Source organism: Microcebus murinus, chromosome 6 (genome assembly GCF_040939455.1).
Source record: "Microcebus murinus isolate Inina chromosome 6, M.murinus_Inina_mat1.0, whole genome shotgun sequence".
Taxonomy (NCBI): Eukaryota; Metazoa; Chordata; class Mammalia; order Primates; family Cheirogaleidae; genus Microcebus; species Microcebus murinus.
Window position 1 is genome coordinate 81,364,846 of NC_134109.1, and position 18,638 is coordinate 81,383,483.

At 38.7% G+C, this 18,638-nt stretch overlaps 1 protein-coding gene across 1 annotated transcript in view; it reads right to left on the bottom strand.

Moving 5' to 3' along the window:
* The window catches only part of VPS39 (VPS39 subunit of HOPS complex), a 47,148-nt gene that overhangs the window by 22,659 nt on the left and 5,851 nt on the right, over positions 1–18,638 (bottom strand). Inside the window, exons 2-9 of the mRNA XM_012766521.2 lie at positions 16,311–16,376; positions 11,390–11,454; positions 11,044–11,086; positions 9,353–9,447; positions 8,311–8,409; positions 7,800–7,892; positions 5,635–5,818; positions 47–167 (exon numbers count right to left, since the gene is read on the bottom strand). Coding sequence (XP_012621975.1) covers positions 47–167; positions 5,635–5,818; positions 7,800–7,892; positions 8,311–8,409; positions 9,353–9,447; positions 11,044–11,086; positions 11,390–11,454; positions 16,311–16,376 — 766 coding nt within the window. The remainder of the gene's footprint in view (positions 1–46; positions 168–5,634; positions 5,819–7,799; positions 7,893–8,310; positions 8,410–9,352; positions 9,448–11,043; positions 11,087–11,389; positions 11,455–16,310; positions 16,377–18,638) is intronic.

Genomic DNA, 18,638 nt, shown 5'->3' on the forward strand with positions numbered 1-18,638 from the left:
GCTTTGGGATAATATGGAAGCCAAAGTAAAGAAAGAAATGCCTTACCCTCCTGAGGTGATGAAACGGGGCCTTTGCAGTTCAATGCTCTGGACCAATAGCCTTGGTTCAAACGTTCGGATCTCCACATATCGAGGCAACACTGCGATGATGTAGGGAGGCTGGTGCTCTGTGAGAAAGAGAACATGTTGAGCTGTTGAGTCTGGACTACGGCTTTAGGCTTATGGAGTGTTTCAGGTGCCCATTCTGAGCTGCACTTTATCTTGGACAGAAAAGATGTATCCAGCTTTTTTTTTTTTTGGAGACAGAGTCTCGCTCTGTTGCCCGGGCTAGGGTGCCATGGCGTCAGCCTAGCTCACAGCAACCTCCAACTCCTGGGCTCAAACAATCCTTCTGCCCCAGCCTCCCGAGTAGCTGGGACTACAGGCACACGCCACCATGCCCGGCTAATTTTCTCTATATATTTTTAGTTGTCCAGCTAATTTCTTTCTATTTTTAGTAGAGATGGGGTTTCACTCTTGCTCAGGCTGGTCTCGAACTCCTGACCTCAAGAGATCCTCCCACCTCAGCCTCCCAGAGTGCTAGGACATCCAGCTTTGATGAGAGGAATCTGATCCCACTCTTACCATTTTGTCCAAAATGGTAGAGGAAAACTTCACTTGCTCTTTTCTTATCAGCCACAAAGCCACGCTGGACAAAGGCCAGCTGCAGCTGTCCCTAACAATGTATCAGTAGGAGAACCAGGTTACAGAACCTCTTCTTTCATTCTCTTACAAAGGGCAAAAGGAAGGCAAATTGTTTGCTCCTTAAAATTATTCTAAGGGAAAGTTCCACATTCCTAGCTAATGTTGATCCTGCTTGAGATTTTCACAGGGAAAAGATACAAAGCTCCACTTGATGGCTGCTATAGTTTGAGTGTTTTTGTTCCTTCCAAACTCATGCATTGGAAACTTAATCCCTAATGCAAATGTGTTGGGAGATGGGGCTGAATGGGAGGTGTTTAGGTCATGAGGCTTCACTCTCATAAATGGATTAACGCTGCTATGAGTAGGGCTTGTGGGAGTGGGTTCTCTCTTTACTGCTATGTGAAGAGAGAGTTCATCCCTGTCTTGTCCTTCTGCCTTCTACCACATGAGGACGCAGCGAGAAGGCCCTTACCAGACACCAGATGCCAGTGCTTTGATCTGGGACTTCCCAGTCTCCAGAACTGTGAGGAAATAAATTTCTATTCTTTACAAATTACTCAATCTGTGGTATTCTGTTATAGTGCCACAAATGAACAAAGAAAACTGCTTAATGGTACACAGAGAAGATAGCTGGATGGAATTCTCAGTGCAGCTGTTTTCTACTCGATACTTGCTGTAAGCCTTATGACTGTTGTCATCTATTTTATTCATCTTAAAACATTTTCCTTCCTCTATCCATGATCCGAAGTTTACCCTTCTTGATCCAGTGTGATTCTTGGGTTGTACTCTTTATCTTTGAAAAATAATGTTTATCATATCCACTCTTTTTTTCCTGTATTTTTTGATTAGCATGTACCAATCCAAAGCTTACAAAGCTGGATGAAGCAGAATAATCCCAGCAAAAATACTGAAGTAGTCAGCATATAAGCAGCAGACCCAACAAAACTATAAAATCCTTGCAAAGAAAGTCTTCCATTGACTGAGAGGTTGTATGGTGAAGGAGATTTAACATAAACGTAGAGAATTTAGAAAATAAGCAACATAAAACATACCTTTTAAAATACAAAAACTCAGAATAAATTGCTTGGATACAACATTAAGTATAATTTCACCAACTTAAAAATAATAGAAATGTTTTTTATGACTATATTCCATATTATATCAAGAATTAGTAGGCTGGGCATGGTGTCGCATGCCTGTAATCCTAGCACTTTGGGAGGCCAAGGTGGGAGAATTACTTGATGCCAGGAGTTTGAGACCAGCCTGAGTGAAAGACCCTGTCTCGACAAAAAAATAGAAAAATTAGCCATGTGAAGTGGCACATGCCTGTCTCAGCTACTTGGGAGGCTGAAGCAGGAGGATTATTTGAACCCAGGAAGTGTGAGGTTACAGTGAGCTATGAAGACGCCACTGCATGCTATCCTAGGCAACAAAGCAAGACCTTGTCTCCAAAAAAAGAAAGAAAGAAAGAAAGAAAAGAATTAGTAAAAAATCACAATCAATGTGATATCACCTTATATGAATTAGGATGGCTACTATCAAAAAAAGAGAAAATAACAAGTGTTGATGAGAATGGGGAAAAATCAGAATCTTTGTGCATAGTTGGTGGGAATGTAAAATGGTGTGGCTGCTATAGAAAACAGTATGGTAGTTCCTTAGGAAATGAAAAATAGAATTACTGTATGACCCAGCAATCTCATTTCTGAGTATATAATCAAAAGAATTAAAAGCAGGATCTCAAAGAGATATTTGCATACCCATGTTCATAGCAGCATTATTCACTGTAGCCAAAAGGTGAAAGCAACCCAAGTGTCCATGATGGATGAACAAAATATCATGTACATATACAACAGAATATTATTCAGCCTTAAAAAGGAAGGAAAGTCCATCAAATGCTACAACCTGGATGAATCTTGAGGACAATATGCTAAATGAAATAAGACAGTCACAAAAAGACAAATACTGTATGAGTCCATTTATATATACTATCTAGAAAAAGTCAAATTCATAGAAGGAGAAAGTAGAATGGTGGTTGCCAGGAGTTAGAGGGAAGGGGAACTAAGGAGCTGTTGTTTAACTGCTTTGCAAGATGAAAAAGTTCTAAAGATTTGTTGCATAACAATGTAGATATATTTAACACTCCTTAACTGTACACCTAAAAATAGTTACGGTGGTAAATTTTATGTTATGTGGTTTTTATCACATTAAAAAATAAAACGTTTTAAAATGTAAAGAAAATCAATCAAAAGCAAATCACTAGAGGGCACAATTACCATATAGAAATTTAACCTCAAAGAATATATTCATAAAAATAGTTTTAGTATGGCTAACCTATGAATTTATATTCCTAGCTATTCATTTTATAATAAGTTTTTTCTACTACATTTGAAATTTATACCATAAATGAATAGTACAGTAATATTTCAAAGCAGAAAGGAACTCAGAAATCAGTAATCTGAGGCCTAGGTTATATTTCCATCATTTTGAATGCTGTTAAAATTATTATGCTGATATTTTTTATGTTATCAAAAAAAAATTAAAAGCATGTTGTTTTGTATTAGATTTTTTTCTTTTCATTTTATGCTGGCCTAATTTTGAAAAATTAGTATAATTTTCTTCAGTGCTAACTTGTATAAATATATAAAATGTCTTTCTCCTTTTTAAATCTGGCCCACTTAAATGAGTTCTAATTTAATTTAAAAAATATTTTATAACAGAAATCCTTCTGTTGTCACATCATTTTCTTCAGTCTCCCCAACTTCTGACAACAGAGATGGTCTGGATCTCTTTATACCTTCAAAACTTGACAGAATGGCTGGTATACAGCAGACATATAATAAGTGGCTGACAAGGATAATGATTCGCTTATTCAGCAAACATTTCCTAAGAGGCTCTGATGTTTCAGGCATTGTAGTATGTAGTAAAGATTCAAAGAGGAGCAAGACATGAGTCCAGACCTCATGGAGCTCCTACAGGAGCAGAAGAGACAGACCACTCACTGCATCCCATACGACAGGCTGCCGTGACAGAGAGACCTGAAAGAGTTATGGAAGCACCTTGGGGAAGTGACTAATCCTGCCTGTGGGCCAGAGGAGACCTCACAGAGGAAGTACCTCAAAACGTGCCTCAGTATATGAAGGCAAAGACATGTTAGGTAGACAGCGAGGGATTCCAGGACTCCTAGGGATGAAAGTGGGTGCCATTGTGGTTTACCCCCCAAAATGGGCTTTCAGAGAGGCTCATGGGAGATCTGTATGCACAGCAAGACTCAGGTCACATAACTCCCAACTGTCCAATCAAAGTGGTTCCATGGTGACATCTGAGGCACGATGGAGGTCCCTATCCGGATGCTATAAAACAAGACCCAGACCACAACCAAGCTCTCTTTTTGCTACGGTAACGGATCTGATCATCACCTGTGGCAATTATATTGCTCTGTAAGCCTGTATTTGGCTCTTGCTCTATAATCCTATCTTTCTCTCCTCAATAAACCTCATTTTCATACTTGTCTTACTTTGTTGTGTCTGGTCATTCTTCGGCAAGGAGTGCACCAAGAACTGACATTTCAGACTGTTAACTGACAGAAACAGCTTTGAGAAGCACTGCTGACGGCCCCAGGCGCTAACAAAGGTTTTAAAACAAGAACTCTTATGCTGGGGAATCAGAAACACACTTCTAGAATATTACATGCATCTTCATCTCATCTACCAAAGTTCTTCTAATGGAAAAACAAGGTACGTTAGACCATCACGAAGCCTCTCGTAAAGCTCTTAACTCCCCCAAACTTGTTGATATACATAAGCTCGGGCCTTCTAAATACTGTCCTTTTGATTTATCTTCCTTCTCGTCTATTCATCTCTAACCACCACCAGAACAACCACCTTAGAACACGATGCTGTTAGCAAGACGTTCTACCATTTAGGAACCTACTGGCCTCTCAGACCTTCTCCTGGACGTCTAATAACTGGCCCTATCTTATTCATCCATAATTCAGACCACCTGTTTTAGCCAGGTCAGTCTCCGTAATGCCTGCTTACAAATAAGCATGTCTTCTGATTTATACTCATTACTCAAACTCCTCTCTGCTTTGAATGAGTGAAAACTTTTCATCAAGCCAGATCCCAAACTCCCTGCCTGACCCAGTTGAAGCTTATCTATGTAATGAAACTACTTCCTGACTAACTAAACAATGAAATTCCCTTTCTGTGAGCTACTGAATTTTAACTCATCCAATGTAACACCTTAAGCAGTGCCTTGTTTTGTCTCTTTGTCCATGATGTAATCCTCATCTCTAGAGATGGGGGTCCTTAGAGAAAGAAAGCATGTCTGTGTGATCCACTCCATAGCAGTAACTATTTTAACAATGCTCACTCTTCCTACTGAAAAAGAAATGCTATAAGGGTGGACATATGCTTCCAGGCAATACCACTGCACAGAGTTGGGAGCATGAGGCCGATGTAGGACGGAAACACCTAAAGTGTAGGATAGAGACTGACACCTAAATGTTGTCTGTGTCTCTAAGCTACAAGAGCAATAGCAACAATAACCAAATCAAAAACCTTCAACATGGAATTACTCGTACAAGAGGAATAAATAAGGAATTTCCACTAATCTCTAAATGTAGTCTATTCAGCAGAAGACAAATAAAACCCTTAAAAAGAAGGTAGAAGAAAAGCAACTAAGAAGTAAAAATAGCAGTAGATAATCACTCCCTAAAATGTGCATTTCTGTTTATATTTTTCCCCCCTGAAGTAAAACTCAGCTTCCTATAAAAACTAGACTAACCCATTTTTAATGACCTTAAGTCATCCTCTACTTATAAGAAGGGGAACTGAGAGTGAATGACACAATGTAAGCCAGTTTGCTAAAGCTAGGAATGGGACTCTGTTCTGCAGGGATGGCACACAACCCCAGCCCAGAGCAGGAAACAGCAGCTACTGTTGGTCTCACCCATGGCCACTGGTATGTCTGTCCAGTTCAGGGCACATTTCTGTGTGCAGATCCCTTCCTCATTGAGCACCACGGTGAGATCATCCTGACCCACAGCTACTTTTCCATCTGCCAGAGGTGCAACTAAGGGCTCCAGCTGTTTTCCTGTTGGAAAGAGCTCTTTGATGGACCCTTTTCCATCCACCTACAGGAAGACACAAAGTGAGTCACCCAGCATTCCCCAGCCAGAGGCATGAACACAGCCTGGAAAAATCCAGATAAAACCCCAAACCTAGAGAAGCCAATAATATTCCTTGTTTGACATAGGAAATATTATAGAGTTCGTTATAACAAACTTTGTTGTCATAATATAAAACAAGTTCTCTTTTCTTCTAACACAGAAACAAGCATCTAGCCTGGCAACTGAAAATGCCAGATGCTGGCAAGAATGCAGAGCAACTGAAACTTCTATCCACTGCTGGTGGGAACACAAAGCGGTAAGGTTTTTTTGTTTGTTGGTTTCTTATAAAGTTAAATACACACTTACCATATGACCCATAAATCCCATTTCCAGGCACTTGCCCAAGGGAAATGAAAATTTCTGTTTATACAAATACCTGTCTGCAAATGTTTATAGCAGCTTTATTCATAATTGCTAAAAATTGGAAACAACTTTATCCTTCAATTGATGAATGGATAAACAAACTATGGTACATCCATACCACAGAACATGATTCAGCCACAAAAAAAGAGTAAATTATTGTCACACACAAGGACACAGATGACTCTCAAATGCATTATGCTAAGTGAAAGAAGCCAGACTCAAAAGGCACATACTATATGATTGATTTATAAGACATTCTGGAAAAGGCAAAACTATAAGAGATGAAGAACAGATCAGTGGTTACCAGAGTTTTAGAAGTAGGAAAGGCTGACTTAAAAGGGGTAGTCTGAGGGAACTTTGGGGGGTGATAGAACTGTTGTGAATATTGATTGTGGTACTAGTTACACAAGTAGGCATTTGTCAAAACACAGAATTGTATACCGAAAAGAATGAATTTTATTGTAAGTAAATGAATACTTTCTGAATAGCCTGGTCCTAAAGCAACATTTCTCACCCCTCAGGTGACGGCAACATTCAAGGCAGTGAGAGAACTGAGCACCACTCCGCCTTTCAGCTCCGATGCCCTACTCCCTGCACACCTCCCTCAGCAGACCTATATGCCTAGTTGCTATTAACATTTACTCGGTTGCACAGCAGTGACTCCTCCAGGAGTTTGTAACTCTGATACTGATAAAATTAGGATATTCTAACAATAAAAATGTGGAACAAATATATTATTAACAATGAAGAGCCCACCCAGTGGGGGCTAGGGAGACAGGCGTCTAGAATTGCCAAGTCTGAATTAGGAGAGGGGTGTGAAGCTATGAGATTCGGATTATTCTATGAAATGAATGGTATATCAATCTTTTCTATATATAGCATGCATATTGGAGGAAAAAAATGGCATGGATATTTACCAATCATATCAAGAGAAAAAGCAGGCTATAAAACAATGTGTATTATATGATATTTCGTAAACAGGTTGGAAGCCCATATACCCAAAGGCTAACAGTTATTATTTCTGAATGGGGGGAATTATGGATGATTTGCACTTCCGTTATTTCATTACTTATATTTTCTTCTTTTCTATAATAAACACATGTGGTTTTTGAAATTTAAAAAAAGTGAAAATAATTTTAAAAACAAATAATGCTAAAAGATTTGAGGAGCGTCAAGAAACTCAAAGTCTTAAAAATACCTAAGTTAATACTAAAATTAGTTTATAATCCCTGAGCACTGAAGCCTTAAGATAGTAGTCCATGAAAATGTCACTGCAGAGGCACGCAGCCCTAATTATCTGTCCCAATAATGAAATACACACCGTTGATAATTATTATGTAGAGAACTGAGAGTTAACTCTGCCTGGTTTAAGTTACACGGACACCTTTCTTACAGACAATGCAGACAGCATGAAAAATAACTAAGCATACAAAGAAACAACAAACTCCATTATGTCAAAAGCTCCACTTAACTTGGTCTTTTGACCTGTGGCTCAGAAGCATATAATCATCTGCCCAAGGTAAACTCACAATCATCTGCCCTAAAATAAACTGATGATATTTGCAAAATAATAAAATTTTACCCTTATTAGGTAGTAGTCTCTCTTGAAACCCACACAGATAGAATTTTCACACCATGCCATGGACTTGGGCACATCTGGTACACTAAAATCCCCCTGAAGAAAGAGAGCAAGAGTTCAATTGAAAAGACATTAAAAAAAAAAATCATGACCTTCCTATTATTCCACCTCCATTCCACAAAATAACCCTCACCTCATCTGAGGACAATTTTCCAAGTACAAGGTCAGGAAAGCACCCTTAATAAAAATATAAGCACCCACAAACTGAACAAAGTATGTCTGGAAAAGGTGAAAACCCACATTGAAATAAACCAATCTATAGAGATGTAGAATTATATTACAGGTAGGCATAAACAAGCTCTCATGTACTTTATACCTGGGTATTCATCTGGGGACAACCGTAAGACTGGGGTTCTGAATGTCACTAGAACTGAAGAGGAAGTCTTTTCAGCTGTGGGCCACCTGTAGCAGCGGCTTCCACCCAACCCATGGATCAAGTAACAGTGGACTTTACCTGTAATTCATGAAATTCCCTGTCCTTCCAGAAATAGAGCTGCAGCTTCTTTTTCACAGCCACACACATCCGCAACACCTCCTCACCAGTCTCTGTGTGCTGGGAAAAGACACCCAAAGGAAATGAGGATGCACACACAGTAACTCTCCATAACTATCAACGAGATTAGAGATTTTCTACCTTGAAATGGCTACTAATCTGAAAATCCTCTATAACATAGTCATGCTGCCAGAAAAGCTGAGCAGAAGAACAGCACCATTTCTAAGATGTACCCATTAACAATTGGCTGAGGAACACTCCTCCCCAAGGGTTGCCAGCCAAAGACCCCAGCCCCAGTGGGGCATTCATAATTCAGAGAGGAAGATCCTAGGGCAGACCTTCCACTACATAACTGCTTCTTCCTTTTTTTCCTTAAATCATTATCACTCATGGCTGTCAACACATGCTGGGTCAGGGATCAGCATGCACCAGTGACAGCAGGCCCGCTTTAAAGGTAAAGGGGTGGGGAAAAGAAAATTCCTAAGCGTAAAACAGTACACTGTCAATGTAAAGCATAAATGCTAAAAAGTGTCAAGAGTTGAGTAGAGGAGTAGGCCAGATACTGAAGAATGTAAGGACAATGAAGTGGCAATAATAAGGAGAGGTGTCTTTTATGAACAATGAAAACTCCCTAATGACAAAGACCACACTGATCTGATTAGAACAAGAGTCAATCTGATGTCCTATAATTACATTCATGAAGCTGTTACAGTCTGGCTTTTCTACTAATGATTTGTCCATGACAAGTGTTTTTATCCTTGGTTAATTGCCTCCTGCCATTAGCACCAGACTCTCATTAACTCATACGCAGGAATGCAAATACTTCAACTTCATGCCACATACCAGAGGGAAATTTCTCTAATACAATCAAATATTCTCTTTGGAGTCTTGGCTGGGTTTGGATCATCAATGTCATTCTTCCCATCTAATGGGTGGAAGGATTTAGTAGGAAAGACTGCATTGATTAAAGTATAAAGCCGAATTTCATCTTGCATACACTTACCTGGAGGTCACATGTGAACAGTGATGCTCCCTTTGCCTTTGAAACCGTAGTGATTTGTTGAAATGTCAATAGGTCATGGACATAAATGTTATTTTCTGTTTGGGAAGAGGTAAAACATCATTATAAATGATCACAATTTTCTAGTATAGCCATCTTCAAGGCAAAAAAGTATGTAACATATAGAAGAAGCAAATGGCAGATATTAGTGGAAGATGTACCTTCAGTTTTACTAACAATGATTCATTCTGGACTATTACCAGTACAAAACATTTAAGAGGTCTCCTGGTCTTCTAAACGTGGATATTTTGTTCTTTAAAAATTTGGGCTGATGAGTAAAAGAGATCTTTCATTTTCAAAGCACTTTTATACTCTGTTCTTTTCAAGTCTGGAAATGTTGTGATGCAGTATTTGTACAAGAAATGGCTTTCAAAGCTACATACATTAGTAGGCGCCAATTAGAAAAATGAAATCCTCTGTAGATTTGATACAAACCCATGGCAAGGATTTCTTTTCTAGCAAAGCAAGCAAAATAATTTTACCCGGGCCTCATATACTCATAAAATACTCATGAAGGTTTAATTATCTTAAATGTTTATCTGTGGACTTAGGAACTAAGTTTAAAATGATTCTACTATTCGCGCCCGGAGCTGAACGGCACAGAGTATGAGGCCAGCTTCTAGCCCTCTGCTTGACAAGAAAAGGCCTCACTGGCTGCCTTCTAAAAAACCTTGATTTTTCTCAAAAAACACTTTTAACAGTCTTCCCCTGATTTAACTCTTCCCTGATCTCTCTCTCTCTTTTTGAGACAGAGTCTCACTCTGTCACCTGGGCTAGAGTGCCGTGGCATCAGCCTAGCTCACAGCAACCTCAAATTCATGGGCCCAGGCGATCCTACTGCCTTGGCCTCCCGAGTAGCTGGGAGTATAGGCATGCATCACCATGCCTGGCTAATTTTTTCTATACATTTTAGTTCGCCAATTACCTTTTTTTCTATTTTTAGTAGAGACGGGCTCTTGCTCTTGCTCAGGCTGGTTTCGAACTCCTGACCTTGAGCGATCCTCCCACCTTGGCCTCCCAGAGTGCTAGGTTACAGGCATGAGCCAGCACGCCCAGCCTTCCCTGATATCTTGCCACTCTACCAAATATCCTTAGTCTGCCCACAATGAACTACTTGCCATGTACCTGCCTCATCTCAGGGCCTTTGATCAAGTTGTTCCCTATCTATAATACTCTGCCTACCTCTCTTCCTGCTGAAATTCTAATCCACTAGACAATACAGTTCCTCCCATTACTAAGATCTCACAACACTTCTGATTAATTTCCACTGTAACTTACCACTGTATTATGATTACTTTCTGTCATTTCAGTTTTCATAATCAGAATATAAGTACCAAAGATAGCAACCATGTCTCATTAAACTTAGTATCCCCAACATGTAGTCCAGGCTTTGCACTAAATAGGGCTCAATAAATATTTGATTGATTATAGAATGAATGAATGAGGTGAGACTCCTTAGAAAGCAGACTTCAAGTTTATGGAGGATGCTGTTGCCTTTATTACTCATGTACCCTGTGGTATCTCGTTTGGAACATGTCAGTTCACTGTTAAGTAACTATTATCAAATTAACCATGAAAGGGTTGAAGCTTATTTCTTCTGACACATGAAATACAAATGCAACCCCTTTTCTTACCTAACAAGCTGACCAGAATCTTAAACTGGGAAACCACATGGATCTGGAAGATAGCAAATAATTAGACCCAATTAAACATTTCTGACAAGGTTTAATAAATGTTCATTTAACAACAGTACTAAAAAGGGACCAAAGAGCCCAGTTATGGGGATCTGACTTATTTTTATATGCAACCACAATTTCTGCTTGTGAAAGAGGATCTCAGACACATGATATATGGGCAGAGATACCGTGTAAATGGAAGGACAGAAAGAAGAGGGTTCAAAATGTTAATAAATAACATTACCAAAGTCCTAGCTTTGAAATATAAGTTAAACATTGTTGTACAACTGCCATTGCTGCCTACCTGCTGAATCTTTTTGGAGAAGTTCTTATTGGATTTCTCTAGTGTCACTTCAAACCTGTTGCAACCTACGGAAAAAAAATAAACATTGGCAGTTCCAAACACAGGAATACCTATAAAAATAACTACACCAAAAATACTGCTCCATACTGCTACCCTATGTAAATCTTTAAAACTTTTCTAGAAGACTAGAAGTCAGAGATCTAAAATAGCCAGCTGTCTTTTTGAGCACAGTAAGATGCTGTCATCTCGATTTTAGAAATGAGGGTTTCATGCACCTTCAGTTGGTATCAGCAGAAAGGATCACACAAAGCTTACTGAAACTGCAAGGTACTTTCGAGTCTGAAGATCTTATCTTACAAAATAAGTACCTTGGCAAAGTGTTTCACAAGAAAGAGGGTAAAAAGGAAGAGTCGAATATAAGAGCCCAAGCAATGAAACCCAGCCCAAAGCATCCTTAGGTCTACACCAACTAATTCCCAGCAGCTACCCTATGTCCAGTATCATGGGGGCAGAGCTAAGCAATTTAACGCGTCTACACTTACTGACACTTTCAGGTGATGCTACATCTGCTGGCACTGTTGCAAAAAAGGGGAAGAAAGTTACATACCATAAAAACATGAGGATTCAGCCTAGCTGGGTTTGACAAAAATATTCAGCCTCAAAAGTCACCAGAGAGTCAAAAGGAGAATAATTATCACAATAATAATAGCAGCTATCATTAAGCAATAACTAGGTGCCAGGTTCTAGGTTAAAAAATTTTATGTATTTATTTTCTGTAACCCTACAACTACTCCCAAGAAGTAGGTATTACTATTCCAAGTTCATATTTGAGCGGTCTGATGGGTCAAGCAGTTAGGGCACAGCCAGTGAGAGACAAAGCCTAGACGCAAACTCGGGCCTGAGTCTAAAGCCTGTGCTCTGAACACGCACTCTGCCACCTGCCCCTCTACTCCATGGAGGGGAGGCTCACACTGCTGACCTGGATGTTCCCACAGCCAGCTGTGCCCTTACACCCAGGAATTGATGGAAACTCTTTGAGGCAGTCACAACAACCCATGCCACAAAACCTGCTCTTAACTTCCTCCACGTGTCTCTCAGCAGAGGAGATGAAGAAGGAGCCCTAAAACTGCAGGGAGATTCAGAAACATGCTGTGGTATTTTCCTGTTACACCAGAAAAAAAAAAATTCACCCATGTCATGCTTGAGACAGAGTGCTGTATTTGAAAAGGGCCTTAGTATTGCATTCAACAATTCTCTTTATATGCAGAATTCCATAAGGCAGATATTCTCAAAGCTTTATTGTCTCAGGATACCTTCATAACCTTAAAAATTACTAAGGACCCCAAGGAACTTTCATATGAGTTATATCTATGAATGTTTACCACATTAGAAATTAAGATTGAGAAATTTTTAAAATATATATTTATTAACTCATTTGAAAAAGTAATAAGCCTGTTACATGTTAGCATAAATAATTTTAACAATATTTATTTTTACAAAACAAAAAATATACACTATATTACATTTTTGCACACTTCTTTAATGTCTAGCTTAACAGAAAATAGCTAGATCCTCACATCTGTTTCTGCATTTAATCTGCTTTGATAATTTAATTTGGTTTGGTTGAAGTATATGACAAAAATCTGTCCTCACATGGATATACACTTGAAAAGGGAGAAGTACTTTTAATAGCTTTTTCAGCTAATTGTGGATCTTCTTTGACATTATACCAAATCTTGACAAGAACAATTTCTTGTAATGTGACATCGTAAACCTATCAAACTTTTCACATTATGTTTCATTAAAATCCATGGGTCTATATTACACTTAGAATAGATCTTTTTCTCATCTATGATTTAAAAACTTCATACATTGGTCATCTGAAAATATTTTAGTCCACTAAAATCTGAATTATGCAGATTTTCCAAATGTTGGCATGTTTTATTACAGGATATTTTAAAAGTCACACTCATTATTATCACCCTTAATTTTATCAGAAAAAAAAGTTTTTTGAGTATTGAAAAGCTGTCAAAGTCATGGGGTGGACACAAGTTTTCCACAACTCTAATTTTCTCTTGAAAGCTCTAACTTTATCATTCACAACAAATACTGCCAATTGTTTTCCTTAAAGTAAGAGACATGCTTTGTTCATTTAAAAAAAAAACTCTGCCAAAGACCCAAATGGTCTGAAAATCTATAGCCCACCAGTCAATCTTTCAAGCAAAAATGATACTCCATGAAAAAAAGTGGCCATTTCAGCCCATAACTCAAACAACTGCACAAGTACAAGCTATTTTCCCTGAGAGACATTGGGCTTCATACCTTGCCAGCAGTACATACCAGCAGTACTTTATGTATAATTCCCATTACATCACAAGAGATTATTAAAATGATTCACTACCAAAAGTCAAAATAAAATAAAAATAATAATTTTTATTGCCTCGCCAAGAATATTCTTAAGTGAAACTAGCTTTAAAAAAAAAAAAACTGGCCAGGCATGGTAGCTCACACCTCTAATCCCAGCAAATCCTAAAGAGGCTAAGGAGGGAAGATCACTTGAGGCCAGGAGTTTGAAGCGGCAGTAAGCTATGATCATATGATCACATCACAGCACTCCAGCCTGGGCAACATAGTAAGATCCCATCTCTACAAAAAACTAAGAAAAAATTAGGGGGGCATAGTAGCATGTGCCTGTAGTCCCAGCTACTCAGGAGCCTGAGGCAGGAGAATCTCCTAAGCCCAAGAGCTTGAGGCTGCAGTGAGCTATGATCCAGCCACTGCACTCTAAACTGGGCAACAGAGCAAGATTCCGTCTCTTAAAAAAAAACACTATGAGTGCATACTGAGAATAATACAATGACTACCCGTACAGTTTGGGACTTGTGTTTTAATTTGATTCATGGTCAAGGGCTAGCAGTTTTAATTACCATCCCACTGTAAATGTCAATATAGTGAAAAAATCAAATAATGTTTTAGTGTTTCTGTTAACTTATTAACAGTTTTGTCCTTGTTTGTGGGGCCTCTGAAAGAATCTTGGGAACTCCCAGGGGTCTGGAGACCACACTTTGAGAACCACTGTTCTAGCTAGGGTAATAGTACCACTGAAAGAAAGCTACAGTTGTTAAGGCCTTCAATGTGAACTAATCTAATCCCTCTGTTCAAGATAAGAGTAGAATGAGATGTTTTTGAGCTCAAGGGAGATGGCTAAGATCAGATCAGAACATAGGACTACAGACTCAGTCTTTTCTTGACATGCTATTATTACTTCCCTTTCCTCAGAAAGATAGTCTACTCATAGCCCTAGATATTCCAGATCTAGGTCTGGAATATCTCAAATCTAGAAATCAAATTGGCCCTTTAGAGCTGATCACAGAGGACCAGGTCTATTTCTGGTCCACATCAGGTTAGAGCTGGGCCAGAAGCAAACTGTTCGCTATATAGGGTGTATAGGGTATAGGGAGAAATGACATTTTTTAAAGTGATGTTTCAAATCTGAGTTTGATTTCCTAATTTTCTGAGGTAGGTTAGTACTGCTATTCTTTTTTTTTGAGACAAAGTCTCACTCTGTTACTCGGGCTAGAGTGCTGTGGCATCAGCCTAACTCACAGCAACCTCAAACTCCTGGGTTCAAGCAATCCTCCTGCCTCAGCCTCCCAAGTAGCTGGGACTACAGGCATGCGCCACCATGCTTGGCTAATTTTTTCTATATATTTTTAGTTGGCCAATTAATTTCTTTCTATTTTTAGTAGAGACAGGGTCTCGCTCTTGCTTAGGTTGATTTCAAACTCCTGACCTTGAGTGATTTGCCTGCCTTGGCATCCCAGAGTGCTAGAATTACAGGCGTGAGCCACTGCACCCCACCTGTACTGGTATTCTTACCTATGGGGAAATTGAGGCCCAAAAAGATTAACTAACCTGTCAAAGGTGGCATGGTAATTGATCACAAGGTAAGAATTAGTTACCACCAGGGTTTCAAGATTAACATTAATATTACAAGTTTGAGTCTACATTGTCCTGGGTAGCTGGGACTACAGGCATGCATCACCATGCCCAGCTAATTTTTTAATTTTTTGTAGAGACGAGGTCTCATTGTATTGGTCAGACTGATCTTGAACTCCTGGCCTCAAGCAATCCTTTCATCTTGGCTCCCCAAAGTGCTAGGATTACAAGTATGAGCCAATACACCTGGCCCAAAAAGATCTTTTAAATCAATTCTTCCTATTTTTTTTCCCCTACTACCATACCATTTATACAGCAATCTTATTCCCATCAGAAATATTTCTTATTACTGATAGTGAGTCTCAAAAAAGTGAAGAGGGAAGAATATTCAGTCCCACCTCCCAGATAGGGGTAAAGGAATATAGTTTGAGGCAAAAAAAAAAAAAAAAAATCCTGGAGATTTTCACATGCTTTTTCCCATTTTCCCACTGTGCTCCCTCCAACCCCCATTCACTCTTTTTGTTCCAGGAACTACTAATTTCACAGTTGCATAGTAGTCAACTATCAAAACTTTTTTTGGGGCCGGGTGTGGTGGCTCACGCCTGTAATCCTAGCACTCTGGGAGGCCGACGCGGGTGGATCACTCAAGGTCAGGAGTTCGAAACCAGCCTGAGCAAGAGCGAGATCCCGTCTCTACCAAAAATTAGAAAGAAATTAATTGGTCAACTAAAAATATATAGAAAAAATTAGCCGGGCATGGTGGTGCATGCCTGTAGTCCCAGCTACTCGAGAGGCTGAGGCAGGAGGATTGCTTGAGTCCAGAAGCTGGAGGTTGCTGTGAGCTAGGCTGATGCCACAGCACTCTAGCCTGGGCAACAGAGTGAGACTCTGTCTCAAAAACAAAACAAAAAAAACTTTTTTTTTTTTTTTTTTATGAGCAATAAACCATCTCTTTCTCAGTTCTGGAAAGTTTGCCACTTACCAACATCTTTCCGAATCCTATAGAGAAGAAGATGTCCTTGTTTGGTTCCCACAAGAAGCCATTCCTCTAGAAAAGAAAAGAGCTGTGAGAAGGGTCAATCGGTTTTCGTAAAACCCTATTTCTTTAGCTGGGGCTTATAATCAGAAATCAAAGTGTCAAGAAAATGAGTTGCTTTTGCTAGCAGGTGTTTTTGCAAAGCTAAGGAATGTCTGTATTCAAGAAATGTTTGAGAACCAACCAATCAAAAAATATTTATTAAACAATTACTAGGCTAGACATAAGAGAGGATAAATATGTCCCTGGTTTAATTGTTCCAGTATTAAACTAACCAAAAAGATATAAGAGCTTTTTATTTTTAAGGTAAAAAGATTAAGATTTTTATTTTGTTTATTTATATGTTTTTACTAAGATATATTTTTTTAGTTAAGCTAAAAATAATATGATGGATAATTATAAAATCATAAAATGAAGAATACAAACATGGAACTGGGCATCCAACCTCAGAAATATTAGGTTAGTAAATATGACATGTCCCATTTCCTTAAGTACTAAGTTTGACCATTGATATCTCTGACATTTCACTTTGACACTTCTTGTTTTATTTTTATTGTGAAGGTACATCCTCAGTCTTTCAAACACACATTTTGGCTTGTGATTATCTTTCACACCGTTTTTTAGAACAATTTTTGTGAAACCATGGATAAGTCAAAAATTCTTGTTATAATAATAGCTAAGAGGCATTCTTTGAAGGTTTAATGATTTTAATTTAGAGAAAATAAATGCCATGGTGTAATAAGCTTATAGAATTCCTTATCTCAAAAGATGGTCTAGCAGATAATAACAGTGTTGCTAAGAATGTGAAGAAATGAGAATTCCATACACTGCTGGCAAGAATGTAAAATGGTACAGCCACTTTGGAAAACAGTCTGGAAGTTCCTTAAAAGGCTAAACATGACCCAGCAATTCCACTCCCGGGTACTCCCAAGGGAACTGAAAACCTATGTCCACACGAAAACTTGTACACAAAAGTTCATAGCAGCATTATTTATAATAGCTAAAAGGTGAACACAACCCAAACATCTACCAACTGATGAGTGGATAAACAAAATGTGGCACATCCATACCATGGAATATTAGCCAGTCATTAAGAGGAAAGAAGTACTGATATATGCTACAACATGGATGAACCTGAGAACACTGGATCAACTGAAAGAAGCCAGACACATAGGCTCCATGATTCCATTTATATGAAATGTCCAGAATAGGCAAATCCACAGATAAGGAAGATTAGTGGTTACCTAGGGCTGGTGGGCTCAGAAAAATGGGAAGTGAATACAAATGGGTACTGGGTTTCTTTTGAGGGTAATGAAAATGTTCTAAAATTGATTGTGGTGAGAGTTGCATAACTCTGTGACTGTACTAAAAACCATTGAATTATACACTTTAAATGGTCAAATTGCATGATATAGGAATTACATCTCAATAAAACTCTTACTGGAAAAAAACCCGTGCAGTCTAGGCCAGTGGTTCTTAAACTTTTATGTGTATCAGAATCATCTGAGGGTTTATTACAATAGTGGGCCCTGCCCCAGCACTGATCTAGGCCAAAAATAAAGAGGTTCCGGATGAGTTTAAATAATTACCCTGACAGATCCATATTACATCATTCAGGGAAGATAAGCATGTACAGATATTTCCTCAGCTTTTTGATAACATAAAGGTTCACTCATTCCTTTCATAAACTCTCTTGGTTCTTGATCCTCTGTAAATAAAATAATGGATGATGGTACAAATAGATAACCTTTATTGCGTAAGCGCTGTGTTTTAGGAAGTGCTAAGGATATATCATATGGTATTTCACTAATCCTCACAACTATCCTTTGAAGTAAGTCCTTTTTTAAAATCCTCATTTTAGACATGAGGAAGTTGAGGCCTAGGGGATATCTAACTTGTCCACAGTCACATATGTGGTAAGTGGCAGAGTAGGAATTCCAACCCCAATCTGTCTGATTCCTAACGGCATGCTATGGTGCACTTGCTAAGGCAACCCAAGTCAGAAGAATGAGTGTCCGCCAGAGATTGTCTGAAAGGCAGTAGTTATATTTATAAAGACAGGTCATGATGCACAGTTCTCCAGGATGATGTTCTCAGTTGTCCAGAAAGATAGTGATTCCATTTTCTTTTCTTTTGTGTCTTAAAGGAAAGGCAAGACACAGAAAGTAAGACATGGTGTGCTTTTAATGACATAAGTTGAAATCAAAAATAACACTAGCTCTAATGGAATGCTGGAGACTTATGCAGGAGCAGAATATGGAAAAAAGTTTCAGT